General features: G+C 38.2%; 1 protein-coding gene across 1 annotated transcript in view; it reads right to left on the reverse strand.

Moving 5' to 3' along the window:
- The window catches only part of Maoa (monoamine oxidase A), a 90,492-nt gene that overhangs the window by 7,903 nt on the left and 64,498 nt on the right, over nucleotides 1–18,091 (reverse strand). Inside the window, exons 4-7 of the mRNA XM_004645316.2 lie at nucleotides 13,337–13,441; nucleotides 12,138–12,229; nucleotides 3,980–4,431; nucleotides 2,879–2,975 (exon numbers count right to left, since the gene is read on the reverse strand). Coding sequence (XP_004645373.1) covers nucleotides 2,879–2,975; nucleotides 3,980–4,431; nucleotides 12,138–12,229; nucleotides 13,337–13,441 — 746 coding nt within the window. The remainder of the gene's footprint in view (nucleotides 1–2,878; nucleotides 2,976–3,979; nucleotides 4,432–12,137; nucleotides 12,230–13,336; nucleotides 13,442–18,091) is intronic.

Consider the following 18,091-nt stretch of genomic DNA (forward strand, 5'->3'; position numbering starts at 1 on the left):
AAGAAGAAGAAGAAGAAGAAGAAGAAGAAGAAGAAGAAGAAGAAGAAGAAGAAGAAGAAGAAGAAGAAGACAACAACAACGACTAAGAATGTAGCTCAGTGGTAGTGATTGTGCTTAGTGCAGGAATAAAAAGTTCAAACTGCAGGGGCTGGGGAAATGGCTCAGTGGAATAAGCACTTCCCTGGCAAGTGCAAGGGCCTGAGTTCAATCCCCGGTTCAAAAAAAAAAAAAGTTCAAATTGCTAAGGACGATAAAGATAGTTCTCCATTTAAAAAAGTTTTTATGGGACTGGGGATGTAGCTAAGGGAAAAAAGTGCTCGCCTCACATGCATAACAAGCATGAGGCCATAGATTCCACTCCCAGCCTTGAAAGAAAAGAAAAGCTTTTATACTGTATTTTTGTTGGTGTTATTCTAGACCATAAAGATCAGATTAGGGCTGAAATAATATTTTCTCTTTTCTCCCCTTCCAAATTGAATTGTTCCTCAACTGTACTGGCAATTCCTTTAGGGCTGTGATTTAAGATCATTCTGGAAAGCAAAAATACAAAGTGTGTTAACCCAGAGAATGGTTATTCAGAGAAAGTCAAGTTCTAGTTAAGAAATTTGAACTACTGAACTTTATGGAACACAGTCATACTTTTACTTAACACCTCAATAACATTCATTATTAGTGATTTTAGTCAATTTTTTTTTTTTTTTTTTTGCGGAAGCAGGGATTTGAACTCAGACCTATGTGCTTGCCAGACAAGTGCTTATTCTACTGAGCCATCTCCCTGGCCCCCAATTTTAGTTAAATTTTAAGCTTATGCAAGATTCACTAAGTTTAGACTTATATAGTATTTAAAAGAAAACCATCAATATCTGGTGAAAGATTAAACAATTTATCTAACAGCCTTTTGGTCAACTCATCTTCTATGTTTTTTACAGTTCCTTTCCAAAGAAACTATAAGTTTCTTACTAACAGTAAGTTAGTGTTGGCTATTTCTGTCAAATCTGAGATCATGAATGAAATAACCTCTTTGGTTCAACTATGAACAAATTTGCTTCAACTTTATTTGGTGATTTATTGTGGAAATAAAAATGCTGGCTTTGTGTTGGGGACATTTCACAATTCTTAAGTTCAAGGTCCCTCCTTCCTAGTTTCTAAAACGTGATGGATATCAGATATGGTGCTGGGCAATTATCAACTGTCTTTCAGATTTTCATGGTCAAGTGCAAAGAGGAGGGTGGAGGCCACATAGCTTCAAGGTTTTCATTATCAAGAACAAAGTGCAGGGTAGACGTAACTGTCTTGATAAAGCAAGATAGAAGCTGGTCCACAGGTATGAAGGAGAAATTATTATTTCTCTTCAACCTTCATAGATTCATAATTGGGACAGATTTATATAACAAAAGACAGTTTAGCAAGAGAAAAATAACCAAGCTTGTTATGTACAGTGCAGATCATGTGAAAAATATCTTGGTGAAAAGTAACTCAAAGTAGTGGTTTATGAGTATGACTTATATAGTACATAGAACAAAAAATGGCAAAATTTAGAGCCAAAGAAAAGCAGGTTTAGGCATCCAAATGTGGAAGACTGTGAGAGGGTGAGTATATGGTAAGATATTAGTGGAGAAAAGTATGTTTGCAGATTCTTCTGGCTCTGTCTCTAAGCTCTGTGTTTGACTCTGTTCCAATACAGAAGAAGTTGCCTTGTCTTCAGATTAAGATGGAGAAAGCACAGAGAAACCTTTTGCTTATAAATCTCTGTTGTGCTCTTAGGCAGACAAAATGTAGAGAGCTTACATCTTAAGTATCATTAACTCAATGATCCTTCTTACTGCAAAGATATATTCTGGTCTCCCAAAGGTATAAAGTTCCAGTTAGGCTGGATGAATAAGTTCCCATGATCTGTTTGCACAGTAGGATGACTATAAGTAATAATAATGCATAAGGGGATTTTAAATGTTTGTGCCATAAAGAAATAACTATTTGAGATGATGAATATGCTAATTAGTTTGATTTGATCATTTCACAATGCATAGATGTATGGAAACACCATATTGTACTCCATAAATACATATACTGGTCTCTAAAAGTTACTTAATTGCTACTGAAGCTGTGTTCTTTCTTTAGGATGTGGTAGGATAGAGTTTACTTGTATGATTTTTATGAAGGGCCAAAGGTAGGCAACTTAGAGTTGTGGCCCACCTTAGTATTTCTTTTATGCAGTGCCGACTTGCTTCTCTGACTGGTAGTCTCTAACAGGTAGATGACACAAAAGTACAGCTCTTCTCCTCTCCTCCCATCCCTCCACACAACTCCCTCTTTTGTTCACAGAATCATGCAGTACACCATCCATGCACTTCTGAGGCTAAAGGAAGTTCCACTGGTGAAGAATTAACTGTGAAGTAACCAACCAGAAAAAGTACTATGCCATCCACTTGAGGCGACACTGTGCCTAACTGATAGGCCATCATTCATCTCAGAGTAACAGCTAATATTGCTACGTAGTAGGTGTATGGAATGAAGAAAAGACAAAGCCCAGAAGCCCTGCATTTAAAAGGTTTTATGAGATAGCACACATTTCTTTCCAAATACCTCCAGGCAGGGTTGACTAACATACTATTTGTCTAAGCTGCTTTTTATATTCTATCCTCAACATGTATTATAGGAGAAAGGAATATATGGATACAAGTTCAAAATCATGTCAATTTTAATAGTTTTCCAGTGTTCTTGTCCTACACACAAACATTACTAAAAATATTTTAGTGTACTGAAACATGAGATAGTTTTGTAGGTTATCATTTCTTTGGCTAAATTCAAAAGCATTATACTTTGCTAGCATCTATACCAGTACAATTTGGAAAATGCAGAACGTGCAGCTCTAACTTACCCCATGATGGCAGGCACAGATCCATCTGGTTTGGTGTCATCCAGGGTTATTGAAATTGGGGCTTCTTCATCCTCAATGATCATGCAGCCACAGTAATCTTAACCAGGAGAAAAAAAAAGGCAAATGAGACCAACCTCATTATAGAAGCACACATACAAAACGCATAAACTTTTGGTAAGAGAAGGCAAATATTACTCAGTTGGTATTTGTCTCAAGCCTGGAATGCCAGTTCCTGTTAAATACCCACACTGACTATACAGGGATATTTCCCCCCACACAAAGACCCCATTTATACCACCTTTATATAAAAGGCTTATGACTAATTGATGGCAAAAATGGTAAGATGGCCTTGGATACTGGATTACATAGGAGAAAAGAGGTGATATGTTAGAAGGCACCACCTTTATCAACTCAAGAAGTTGAGAGAAGGAATCCTGTGAGTGTAAGAAGAAAGCTTATCAACAGTACCATATCTGGCAAACCTACCAACTCCAAGACTCTGATTAAATCTTCAAAATACCCTGATAGTTATTACTGCTACCATTTTATGCCTACAAATTGATACCAGTAAGCAAGTAAACACCAAGAATATCTGACTTCAAAACAGCTCTTTACATAGAGTCCTTTGACTCATTCTGCACATGAAAAGTAAGTTATAGGACAATGCCAGGAACCAGAGCAACAACAGGTGCTCTCAGTTCAGGGCCTTCTTCCCTTCGCACTGCCAACATATGCTCCTAGGGTCATTTTATGTTCCCAAAGGCTATGAAGAAATCTATAGGTTTTTGTTTATTTGTTTGTTTTTATGTATTTGGCACAGGGTCTCACTACAAAGCTCAGAGTTGTAGTGATCTTCCTGTTTTCAGCCTCCCCAGTGCTGGGATTACAGATGTGCACCACCATACCCAGTCTTTGTGGCTGGCTTAGTGTGCCTGGTGGTGGAGCTGGTGCGACATGTGGTACCGCAGATCAAACCTTGGTCCCTGTGCTTACCTAAGCAGGTGCTTAGTCCACTGAGCTATCTTACTGACCCAGAAATCGACATATTTCTGATCCTTTCTCTAACAATTTGAAAACAGTTTAAATGTGACAGTAGCCTACCCTTTTTCTTCCAGAAAGCTTCTCTATAATACATCATGCACTTAATGACAGACCCCATTGGAAGGCGCTGGATTAACTGGGTTCTCTCTGGTGGCAGTTCTGGTTTGAAGTGGATCTTGGCAGTTAAAGTTGGAGGGATGGCAGCAATTACATATTTGCACTCATAGCGTTGATGATTCAGCGTCTCTATAATGATGTTGCTACCTGTCTGGTCAACATAGGTGACAGGGCAGTTCAGCTTTACTTGGTCACCTAGGAGATCCATTATCCTTTCACTCACTTGACCAGATCCACCCTTAAACTTTCTTTCCTGGCCTCCATTGGTGATTGAGAATACCCGAGTGGTACCACCACACTGCTTCACATACCACAGGAACCACAGAGCAGAGACCTCATGGGGCTCAGAGGTCACATTGATATTCACAAACAGAGTAGCAAACTCCTTAGCAGTCCTGTTAATAGCACAAGAGAAAAAATCCACTCTTAAATCATTGCTTGGACTGTATTAGGTTAGAAGTTACAGAAGACACAGAGCCTTTTACTACAACCTTCTTTAGACTAAAATAAATTACCTCATAGCGTTGATGATTCAGCGTCTCTATAATGATGTTGCTACCTGTCTGGTCAACATAGGTGACAGGGCAGTTCAGCTTTACTTGGTCACCTAGGAGATCCATTATCCTTTCACTCACTTGACCAGATCCACCCTTAAACTTTCTTTCCTATAAGAGAAGGTAGGGAAGAAAGGAAATATTATATTAAGCCAAAGGTCACAAAGTCCTATTTGCAATTTATTAGGAAAACTCTATCTTCTGCATGCTTAACTATTAGAAGAACTCATTGGGATAGAGGCAAAGTCTGTTAAGGCACCTCAATTATCCTCCGCACAGCTCCCAGCAAAGAAAAGCCATTACTGTACTAGTTTATAAGATCACAGACCAGAAAAAGTTTTTTCTATGCCAGTACTGCCCTGACCACAAGAAAATAAAGCTATGGTACAGAAAAGGAATGGGTAACTGTGCTTGCTCCTGGGGATATAGTTTTAACTCCCCTTGGTTTCTTATAGTCCTATGTAGGCTGGGCTATCTGGGTAGATAAGGATGTAAAAGGTGCCATGTTATAGACATGACTAAGAGAACAAGATGAGAGTGTTCCTAGGGCTAGTCATACACTAACAGTCAGTCATCATCAAATAAGGTTCTAGTGATGTAAATCTCAGAGCTTGAGCAAGTTTTTGTAAAACTTTGAACGTTTTTCAGTGGAGGGAAGAGAACTGAAGGCTCAGTGCATGCTTGTTCCTTGAGACATTCTCTTTGTTTTAAAGAAAAATTTAAAAATAGTATAAAATTTCAAAACAAGATTGTAGGAGATTAACAATGTTCGGTACATTGTGCATTGTTATCTTCAAAGTAGTTCATAATACAAGATACAGGCATGAAAAACTGATGAAGCAATACTGAATAGTTATCTTGAGAAGCTCTATAAAACAAAGAGCACTTGGCCCACAGAGATCTACTATCCTCACTGTGTAAATGCATTCAAATTAATCTAAGATGGCAAGTTCTTAACACAATGCATTTGGTAAGAACTAAGAGAATATTGTCAACCTGTTGTAGAAAAATTCTTTGAATGGTTAGAAATACATTTTGGTAGGATGTGCCACAGGCCAACACTGACAATTAGGTACCTCAATGATGAACAGCTGTGTATTTTTTGTACTTTCATAACTGGCTAGTGTTTTAAAGACACCACCAAAGTTCTTTACAAAATTATTCTTGGGCCCGGGAGATAGTCCAGCAGCAAAGCATCTGTCTGGCAAGTGTAAGTTCCTGAGTTTGGTCCTCAGTATCGAAAAAAATATTCTAGTAGTGGTTCAGACATAAATTCATGATTTATCTCTTCTTGGTGCCATTTAATTTATAATCTGACCGATTTTCCAAGAGTTGCATTGAATTTTAGTATAGTCAAAAAAATGAACTATTTCTATTTTGCTCACTATTGACCCTTCCATGTTAAATATCTGTAGAATTAAACTACTAAAAGGTAAACTTAAGTTCTTTATAAATTATGATATAATTATATGATAATTATCATATCATAAATTATGATAATGGCTTTAGTTTGACATCCAAATTGTACTTTCCTAAAGGTCACGTAGGAATAATCTAGAAGTACATTGGCTCCTCTGAGTGCAGCATACAAGTAACAGGTATCGGTCAAGATGCCTCAGAAAGTAAAACATGGATTTATAAAGGAGTAATGTGAGATTTCTTTTAGTGAAGACAAAAAATACAACTGTCTCACACTTGTCAATATCAAGGGGCCAAGGATCAATAACTAGTGTCATGAGAACATTTTAGGAACTTCTGGGGATCTATACAGAGGTATAGTTCACTTACTAGAGGGACACTCTGCACCTTGTACAATGTACCTAGTATTCCAGGACTTCAAAAACAGAGCCTAAGTCAAAATAAACTGCTATTAATTAAACCTCATCCTATCCATATATCCATATATAACATTCCTAGAAAACACAAACTCATTCTCTCTCGATATGGAAGGGCGTTGAAATAAATAATCTCAGAGACTGAGGAATTGAGGAACTAGGATTCTGGTTTTACCATCAATTTGCGGCCAGTCAATGAATCAAACAAGTTCACTTGTTAGTAACAGAAGCAGTATGAAAGTCAGGCAAATCTAAGTGGACAACAAAAATTTAGATTTCATACTGTAGAATTTACTATGGAGTGATCATAAATCACTTATATGAATCAGAACAGTCTATTTTAATTCTATAGCAGTTAACATACAGAAAAACAAAAGAAACAGATGGGACAAAACCCTATGTCTAGAACAGAGATAACTTTAAATTATACAGTACTAGTTTTTAGAAATTCATCTATTTTAAAAATTTAGCTTCACCTATATAAACTTTCCATTTTTTTTCTACCACTTAAAAGAAGTAACTTATTCCTAAGACCTAGTTAATTCAGAATAAAACATTGTTTAGCTTTGAACTTCTTAGGAATGAAAACAGGAAATGAGAAATTTTCAGATGCGTTTGGGTTCCTTTTATACTGATAATTATACATATTTGAGAATACTGAAACAATTATTAAGACAATGCTTTAAGTGAGGGAAAAATCAAAAATAATGTTGTAGGGGCCAGGGAGATGGCTCAGTGGAATAAGCACTTCCTTGGCAAGCGCAAGGGCCTGAGTTCAATCCCCGGTTCCGCAAACAAACAAAATAATAATAATAATAATAATAATAATAATGTTGCAGTTTTAAAATAGACATGCCATACCTGGCCTCCATTGGTGATTGAGAATATCCGAGTGGTACCACCACACTGCTTCACATACCACAGGAACCACAGAGCAGAGACCTCATGGGGCTCAGAGGTCACATTGATATTCACAAACAGAGTAGCAAACTCCTTAGCAGTCCTGTTAATAGCACAAGAGAAAAAATCCACTCAGGAGTCAGAAGAATGCTTGTTTTCAAAACAATGTATTTCTACCGCCTTGGGGAAAAATAACCTCAAGGGCTCCATTTCCAAAGGAATGTATTTTTTTAATTCTGAGGAAAATACAGTTGTCTCTTACTATTAAAAATTTACATAAGGGCCAGCCAAATAGTTCAGCGGATTAAAGCACCTGCAAGCAAGCTTAGGGGCTGGGGGTTCGATCCACTGGCCTGCCATGCTGCCCCATCCCCAGGGTGCGCTGTGATGGCAATTGAGACTGGGCGTGGTGGCACACCTATCATCCCAGCTCTTGGGAGTCTGTGAACAGGCGGATCACTACGAGTCCGATCTAGTAGTAAGACCCTGAACACCCTATAGACCCTTCCCTAAATACAAAAAAAAAAAAAAAAAGCTTACATGTTACCTCCAAATATACTGATCATGGTTCTGGCTAAAGGGTAAATATGCTTGCCAAGGATACTTCTCAACTATTTTAGCAAACAAATCTATTTTCTGTGGCCTCTCTATCTCATCTATCTTGACTGGTCTAGGGTACTACTGTTCCTCATATGGACCACAAAAGTGGTAGCTACTACCAGGTCATTGTCTCGCACCCTTTTTGTATCAACTTCTAGCTGAATCATTCATATAAAGTACATTCCATACTTCCTCATGCTTATTTTGACCTAGTGCTTCCCTCTTCCCTTCAAATTATCTAAAATCCTCAGCATATCGCCCCTTCCCTGTATCTACCTCAGCCCCTGTGGCATCCTTTTTGGAGTATAGTGTATTATCCTTATTATCCTAATTCCAATCTCTCCCAGATCCCTGTGGTTCATTCCTGGAACAACACCCTGCCACAGGTTACACTATTCTTGTTTCTTTCCTGATACTGGCTCTTTCCTCAAGATATCACTGTTTCCTATGCAAGCTACCAGTCTTTCTCCATGCCCTTAGCACCTCGGTAGAACACACTACCCAGTCGTATAATTCCATCCTTCCTGCTTGTGCTCCCCACCCAGTGGAACATTTCTACAAGACACCACTGTTGCAACACCAGACACTAATCCTGCCACCTCCACCTCAGTGGGACATTCCTGGAATATATGGTCTTGCCCTCACAACCACCCTTACTGATTTTCCCATGTCTGCATACATCAATTAATAGGAAATGTAACTCCATGAATTTGTACTGTTCTCCCTGTCTCCCCTAGTCATTTCTATTGGTCATTTCTAAAAGATATCATTAGAGCAAAACCACTTATAAATCCTGACTCCTTGTTCCTGTGAATGTATCATTAGTAACACCCATACCTCCTGCTCCCTTATCCCTGTTCAGCCCATATGGCAAATTTCTAGAGGATTTTACCTTCCATGATTCTCCTCCAGATTTCCTTCCTCTTTCCCAACCTCCCCCAGGGGTTCATTCCTGGAAGACATTACTTGGCCCCTCACTATCTACCATAACCTGTCTTACCTTAGTCTCTCTGGGTAATTACTGGAATATACTTCCTCTCCTAAAACATATACCCATTCACGTCCACTCCTCCAATCTCTGGAGTGCCATCCTTGGAAGATGCCAAATTGTTAAATAATTTCTTCTTCTTACTTGCCTTGGACTCTAACTATTTCCTTAAAAAATAACATCTCTCTTCTTCCTGGCCCTGCCAAAATACCCTATCATTATGGGTAATTCCTGAATATAAGTCTCCCCTAAATCATTCAATTGTCTTTATCTCCCTTTATGGCTGTATCTAAATTTTCTCTCAAAGCCTCATGTGCTCACAGATATGGAATTTGTGAGGTGGCTGGATCATAGGTGTGATACTGAACTAGAGATCTTCCATAACTAGATTAGTTTCCTTATTGGATTAGCACAGTCCTGGGTATGGCTGAATGGATTTAGTGAAGATGGAAGCCTTATTGAGGGCATGAGTGTAGCCTGGACAGAATATAAAGGCACAGAAAGGAGGCAGACATGTTTTTTACTGCCTCCTTTCTGCCTGCCATGAGTAGACCATTTCTCCTCTCTCATTCCCCTCTCCATGCTTCCCTGAAGTCAGCAGGCTGATTATGGACTGAAACCTGTACAACCTGTGAGTTAAAATAAACCTTTCTTCCTTCAGCTTGTGGGTGTCAGGTTTTTGTCCTAGCAGTAAGAAAATAACTAACTACCCCACATCTCTCTTGGTCATTCCTGGAAGGAAACACCCAGACCACATTTTCCCTTTCCTGTTTCCCCCTCAGCTCCTTAGCACAGTCCTGGAAGACATTATCTCTACAACCCAATACTCATCCTGCTGCCTTTCCCCACCCATATATTTCTAGAATATTTCATCTTACTCTAGCATTTACCCTTATAGGCCTTTCTGTGTCCCCATAGTTCAATTCTTGAAAATTACCTTGCCCTGAAATTATCTTACTTGGCTTGTCTCCGCTAGCCCCCATAGATCATTCCTGGAAAATATCTCCAGGACATCCAACCCTCGTGTCTCCCCTTCCACCAGTAGGTCATTCCTGGAGGATAATACCCATCTCACATCATACAACTTTCCTGTCTTCACCCATGATTTCATGCATTATTCCCAGAAGATACCATAGAAGACATCCCCACTTGCTCCCCCTTCTATACTTTATGGTACATTCTTAGAAGATACCACTCCTCCATGATCCACCCTCCAGTCTCCCTGTGTCCCTGTGTGTCAGTCCTAGAATGTACATTCTTGATGTTCCAGAATTATAGGTCATTCTTGGAACACACATCTACCCTCCCTATCTTTCCTATACTCCTATGGGGCAATTCCTGGGGATTATTATACCCCAGGAATGTGTACCACAGTGGGTTGTGTACCAACAATGGCATGTGTACCACAGTGGGTTGTCTGTATCATTGAAAGCTCTAAAAGGTTCACCATTACTTCCTACCTCATCCAATTTTTCCTATACTCCTTTGCCCATTTTGGTCATTACAGGAAGACAACACCTTTTTGTTTTGTTTTGTTTTTTGGTACATGGAATCAAACTGAGGACCTTGTGTATGTCAGACAGGTGCTGTGTCACTGAACTGTATCTCCAGCCTGAAGATACTGTCTTAGTCAGTACCAAAGTACCTTCCGTCTATCCTTCCCTTTGGATCATTCCTGTAAAAAAGCATTCCTCCAAACCACTTATCCTTCCATCTCTTCCTGCTCCTGTGTTCATTCTTAGTTTATGTACTTACATCTTAGTTTCAGATTAAAGACTGTATCAAAGAATTCTTTTACCCTCAGACTGGGTAAGGTTACTTGTTGCAGACACCCTTCTAGAATTATGTAACTATGCATACAATGTTAGCCTTGTTTGCTAGATGAGTATAAACTCCATGAGTACAGAAAATTATCCCAGCAAGTTCACTATTATTCCTTTCAGTGCCTGTATAGTACCTTCACATAGTAGGTACTAATAAGTACATAAATACTGTATGTATTAGTAAATAAAAACATATGCAAAATATACAGTCCTGTGCTATATAATGACACTTTGGTTCATAATCTACCACTTATAAGATGGTCCCATAAGATTATACATCCTAATGATGTTTTAGCCATTTTAGTCTATGCACACTGTAGGATGTTCATATAACCATTAAATCATTTAACAATGCATTTCTCAGAAGGCATCCCTATGAAGTCATTAAGTAATGACTATACTAGTGAACTAGAAAATATTAAACTAATAAGATTCTAATTGAAACCATAATATAGCTTATATTTTTTAGTAATATAGACTAGCTTCTCTCCCATTTCCTAGTATTCTATGTCTATATGGAATTACATTTGAAATGCCTTTGGAAACTACTATTGTAGGCAATCTTTATATAATACAAAAACATAATTATTGGTTTTATTACAGGTCACATGACCTTTTCTTTAAAAGAAGTTTTATTCCAGGTACATACTTAGGCTTTTCATTCATTTTCTGTTCAAGCCACCTCTGGAGTATTTAATGTGCCCTCAAAGTTGCTAATGATTGAAAGATTATTAAAATTCCTAATATTATTCCTACAGGTTATTAAGAAAGCCACTAAATACCCAGACAGGACAGAAAGATGAGAAGGGAAGATGTTTTAATCTGAGCACGCTGGCATAAGCATATAATTCTAATACTCTGGGTGGCTGAAGCAGGAGGATCACATGTTCAAGCCTAGCCTCCACAACTTAGCTAGATCCTATCTATTATAAAAAGGACAATGACTTGAAGATATACTCATAAGTGAAATAAACCAGACCCACATGTGTAAATATCATATAGTCTCCCCACTGTAAGAACTCAAAAGAAGAAATTTTGAAAAATAGAAAGTTATAAAAAAACAAAAGGGAAATGATAGGGCCGGCTAAATAGCTCAGTGGATTAAAGCACCTGAACGCAGGTACAGGAGCTGGAGGTTTGATCCCTGGGGCACACTGAGGTGGCAATTGAGACTGGGCATGGTGGCACTTGCTACTTGCCTGTAATCCCAGCTCTTGGGAGGTTATAAACAGGCAGATCACTATGAGTCCAATCTAGTAGTGAGACCCTGAACACTCTGTAGACCCTTCCCTAAAATAAAATAAAAATAAAAATAAAAGAGCAATAATATAGCTGTTCCAAGGCTCTGGTCCTAATATCAGAGAAATAAAGAAAAAGGAAATTTTAAATAGCCCAACATACTTTGTCCAGCAGATTTTATCGAAGAGATCTTTCATGGTCATTTTGTCCCACTCCTGGGCATGTGGGGCCTCCCAGGGTGCATCAGCTGGAATCTGAAAGGGAAGCAGGTCTCACGCTCAATTGTAATAACAATTTCCACCATCATTCATCAGAGAGGCCTTTATAAGAACCTCTGAAAATTAGGTTCTTCATCCCTGTTAGAATGTGTTGGCTTGGAATTCTATGCAGAGGTGGGGTGGCTCTTTGGATTTCATACTTTAATGCTATTGGCCAAGGAATAATAACCAACGTGATTACATATAAAATATGTATATATTCATATGTAATTATGAGTAGGATGATGATAATTGTTACCAATATCATCATCACTATTATCGAAAGTGAATATTCATTTAAGGTTCCAGACTCAAGTTTAAGACAGTGTTATTACAGAGTATAGGGGTACCTCAATTCAACAACTTAATTTGTTATAAGATTTTGTAAAAAATGGACATGTTTGTGTGCAAAAGATGGCCATGATTGTGTCTATCACCCGATATAGTTTGCGAACAAAATTTGACCAAACACTTCTATTTGCAAACCAAATTATTTGCAAACAAAAGCATGCACAAACCAAGGTACTACAGCATAAGACTAAATAAAAAACTTTTCAACAGCAAATCCTTTCCTCTTTCACTACTTAAAGTGGTATTACAGATGGACAAGATAACTGTAAATAGACATATAGTAGTATCTCAGTTCATGAACTTAATTTTTTCTATGACTCTGGTTGTAAACTGAATTGGGTAAGAACTGAATCAAATTCAATGGTTAGGTTCACTGTTGACCTTACAGAGAAATTTGATTTGGTTCTCATCCAATTTGGTTTGTGACCAGAACCACGGAGAGAATTACTTTAAAAAATGTATCATAAATGCTCAATGGCATACAAATGAAAGTACACAGGTATTATCATCAGCAAGAGTAGATCTGAACCCTGGTTCTCTTGCTGTATGGACTTGGGTGAATTATATAATGCTTGGTACTTGTTTTCTCCATTTGTTGTGGAAATTCTACCAGGTCTGCAGAATTGTTGAGTGCACTGCAAATGATGTGCATCAATGTCCAGAGTAATGTTCCCTACACACATGGCAAAATAATAAATATTTGCTATTATTATTTCTATAATAGATTATAGGCAAACATAACACACTTTTTACCTCCTTTCCCATGTTATCCATTGTGCGCCAAAGATTGTTGTAATCCAAATATGCAAGAGGATTCCATACAGGAGGAAATGCTCCCCGAAATGGGTAAGTTTTCCCCTGGAACATAACAGCAAAGAGCATCAATTGTAAAGGATGAATACCTAATGTTAGGATGCCATTCTAAATAATAACTGAGGGCTGGTGAGATGGCTCAGTGGTCTAAAGCACCTACTTAGAACAAGCTCAACAAAGCATAGGAACCGCGGTTCAATCCTCCAGCACCACATGCCAGCCAGCCCCGCCCCCTGGTGGGCTGAGCTGGCCACACACACACACACACAAATAAAAATTTAAAAAAATAATAAAAAATAATAAAATAAATGTCTAAATAATAACTAACCTAAGACAGTCATTTTCAAAGCAACAGGATGTTTCTATTATGTCAGAAGCATTCTCTTTGAATATTGTACTTACATAGGCCTGCTTTTAATAAGATCAGTATACCTTATTCAGGTCTGTGTTAGCTGCTTTTAACTGAAAAGAAACCATAACTCTTATAATTTCTACTTATAAAAATCAATTGGGCCAGGGAGATAGCTCAGTAGAATAAGCGCTTGCCTGGCAAGTATAAGGTCCTGAGTTCAATCCTCAGTACTGAAAAAAAAAAAAAAAAAAAAGGGACTCTCAGAGCTTCAGAATCCAGACACAGAAAAACAACTTAGAGGGGAAAAATGTAGACATCCCTGAGAACCAGGAGGAATATGACAGGAAAATTAAGAGATACAAAGAAACTGAAGAGGCAGAACACAATGTGGAGAAGGGATGAGACTGAACTTTCTCCTTACTGCTCAGCTTGAACCTAAAAGAGACAAAGTAAATACTGGGGACCCCAGGAAGCCTCACGGAGAAATATAAGAGCAGAATCAGGTGGTTGCTGTGATTTGCAGGGAGAATGGGGGACCCTATTCCTAGTCCTTCTACAGGCAACAAGTGGTGAGTGACTCTAGTATAAGTGCCTGCCACATCCCTGAAGAAAGTCCTTGGCTGGATGCTATCTTGGGGAAAAGTTAATTGTTTGAACCCAGGACGCAGAGTATCTGTATGGCTCCATGCCAGTACTCCCTGTGTCACATTCCCATAGTAACTGGGTAAAATACAGCCACAGCCAAAGACCTGGAAAGAGACCCCCTGAACGGTTTGAGCTAAAGGACATAGGCCCTGCTCCAAAGGCCAGAGGCCAGGCCCAGCCTGAGTTGCTCTGGATTTGCAAGTGGAGGCATTAGCACCCTTAGCCTAAGGTCTGCTGATGCCTGTATTCGACATGGATCTGGGATCTATTGCCTTCTTTATCTACCAGCATGAGCAATGGCATATCTTGACTTGGACACTACCTTAAAATTATAGATACTGGAAGAAAATCATGTATTCAAACTTAGAAGGAAATCTCTTTTTTCTTTCATTTTTCTTCCCTAGTTTATTGAGGTTTGGTGTATTTTTCTTTGTCCTTTTTCTTTCCTTATTTCTTTTTCTTTTCTCTTCTCCTTTCTATTTTTTTAAAATTTTTTTCTCTTCTCCTTTTTAAATTTTTCTCATATTTATTCTCCACATAATTTGTTTTCTCCATTTTATCATCTATTCATTAATTTATTGTTTACCTTTACCTAATTTTATCACTATCACTCTACTGTCCAAAAGGATGCTTTGTCTCTTCTCTCTCCTCATTCTTTTTTATTTATTTATTTATTTATTTGTGTGGGGGGGGGCAGCTCAGCCCACCTGGGGGCGGGGCTGGCTGGCATGTGGTGCTGGGGGATTGAACTGCGGTCCCTGTGCTTTGCTAAGCTTGTTCTAAGTAGGTGCTTTAGACCGCTGAGCCATCTCACCAGCCCCTCTCTCCTCATTCTTATACAGTTTAAGGTTTCAAATTTTTAATTTTGCATTTCCCTGTTCTGAACTCCTTATTACCTTCAATAGTATGACTGTAAAGCTTTATTGGTCTTTATATAGTTGACTATACAAGATTACTGATGAATTATTTTCTACCATTACCAGTGATATAGCTGTCACATACAGTGCATATTAACTATACATCAATATCTGGACTGTCTTGATGTTTACACTACAATTGTGGATTTCTTCTCTAGGTTTAAGAGTAGCACATCCCCGGTTCCACCAAAAAAAAAACCAAAAAAAAAAAAAAAAAAAAAAAAAGAGTAGCACATAATGGGTTCTTATTGTATGTTAATATCCAATTTGTTCTGGATGATAGTATGGTAGCTATTTGTTCAATGTTACTAGGGTCACATAACTGTTGCTATTAATGGGTGTACTCTGCAATATAACACTCATTACATTTGTGACATTAACAATATTAGAGTTCAGGGGCTGGCGAGATAGCTCAGTGGTCTCAGTGGTCTAAGCTGCTTAGGCAGGCACATGACACCATATGCCATGCCAGCCCTGCCCTGAGGGCGGGCTGAGTGGGCAAAAAAAATAAAATGCTAGAGCACATTTCCAGAGAAATTTGTGTTGATCCACTTACACTGCATTCTCTTCCCTGCCCCCACGCCAATTAACAGAGATGGATGGATCTTAGGATAGAGGCAAAGTAGTATAGTAAGCCATGCCCAAAGTATACAACACAGAAAAACAACTAAAGAGATCTCTATACTAGAAACAGTCTTTACACTGTAAGCATCCACAAGTATCAGCACGAAAACAAGATAATAAAAACAATAGCAACATTAGACTAAAAGCAACCAGTAAGGGCGAAAATAGCATAAAGTATGTGCCTGAATTACTCAGGTTAAGAGAGCAGTTAGAAAACAGATACCTAGGACGTGCTCAGAAGGTTCATGTCAGATACAATTAAACAGGTAATGGAAATAACAAAATGACCAAAGAACTTTCAGAAGGCACTAATAAAAAGTAATTGAGCTAAAGAAAATGATATAAAATATGAAAGAGTTCATGAAAAGACTCTGATCACAATTTCAGGAGATAAGAAACTGGGCCGGGGAGATGGCCAGTAGAATAAGCACCTGCCTGGCAAGCACAAGGGTATGAGTTCAATCCCTGGTTCCACCAAAAAACAAAACAAAACAAAAAAAACTTTATTGAAAATACTGGAAGCAGGGCCAGCCAGATAGCTCAGCGGACTAAAGTGCCTGCTTAGGCTGAGTGCAGCGGCTGGGTTTGATCCCCAGCGTGTCATGCCAGCCCTGCCCCTGGGGTGCACTGAGATGGTGACTGAGACTGGGCATGGTGGTGCATGCCTGTAATTGCAGCGCTTGGGAGGCTGAAAACAGGAGGATCATTATGAGTCTGATCTGTGTAGTGAGACTCTATAGACCCTGTACTAAAAAATACAAAAAAAAAAAAAAAAAAAGAAAGAAAGAAAAAACGGGCAGCAGAAGGGATCAATGTGAGAACAGAATTTCAGAACTAAGAGACAATAATGCCTTCAAAGACCAATTACTTAGAAACACATTAAAACCAATAAAATAACATGAAAAATGGATACAACAGGTGCTAGATGAAACAACGAAGAATAATCTAAAAGTAATTGGAAGAAGTGAAAAATCAGAAGACAACATAAATAGCCTAAAACTTGTTCACAGAAATAATGGTAGAAAATTCCCCAAATATAGGGAAACATTCCCCTGTTGAGATGTGAGGCATATAGAACCAAACACAGTCATAACCAAATAATACTTTCCATGTCACATAATACTCAAAGTACCAGAAATAAATGAATCACATATAAGCATAAACCCAGTAGAACTATAGTAGACTTCTCAATACAAGACTGAAAAGCTAGGAGGACTTGAAATGAAGTGTTTCAAGCCCTAAAAGGCAACAATTTCCAATGCTGACTTATGTATCCTGCAAAACTTTCCTCAAAGTTGGCACAGAAATAAGATATTTCCATGACACTTCAAGAATTTCATACTATCAAGCCAGCATTACAAAAAAATCCTCAAGGATATCTTAGAAGGAGGGAGTGAAGAGAAAAGTACCAATAAATAAAGAAGAATAACACCTGGCAGGATATGCAGCTAAACAAACAAAAAGAAAGACCAGCCTGGGCTACAAAGTGAGCTCAAGGCCAGCCTGAACTGCATAGTGAGACCCTGTCTCAAAAGGAGAGGAAAAAAAAAAAAAAAGAAAGAAAGAAAAAGAAAAACTTGAAAGATTAAATCTGCTAGAAAACAAGATATGCTAAATTTCTTTCTATTTTTCTTTCCTTCTTTTTTTTTCTTTTTGAAACTGGGGATTGAACTCAGGCCCTTGCACTTGCCAGGAAGTGCTTATTCCACTGAGCCATCTCCCAGACCCTTTTTTTTTTTGAGACAGGGTTTCCCTATGTAGTTCAGGCTGGCCTTGAACTTACTTTATAGTCCAGGGTGGCCTCAAACTCACAGTGATCCTCCTCTTGCCAAACAGGTTAAGCTCTAAGACAAAGGTATATGCAAAGATTTTCTGAACAGAACCATGGTTGCACAAGAAATCATAAGAATCAACAAATGTGATATCAAAGTAAAAAGATCCTAGATAGCAAAGGAAACCACCAACAGAGTGAAGAGACAACCTAGAGAAGGGGAAAAGTTTTTCATCAGCTATTCATTGAAGGACTAATGTCTAGAAAATATAAAAACTTTAAAAAAACCCTAGATCCCTCAAATTTCAAAAAAATTACAATGGAAAAAAGAATATTAATCTAACTTAGTAAACTCATCAATTAAAAACAACAACAACAAAAAAAAA

The sequence above is a fragment of the Octodon degus genome, unplaced genomic scaffold (assembly GCF_000260255.1).
Source record: "Octodon degus isolate 3935 unplaced genomic scaffold, OctDeg1.0 scaffold00223, whole genome shotgun sequence".
Taxonomy (NCBI): domain Eukaryota; kingdom Metazoa; phylum Chordata; class Mammalia; order Rodentia; family Octodontidae; genus Octodon; species Octodon degus.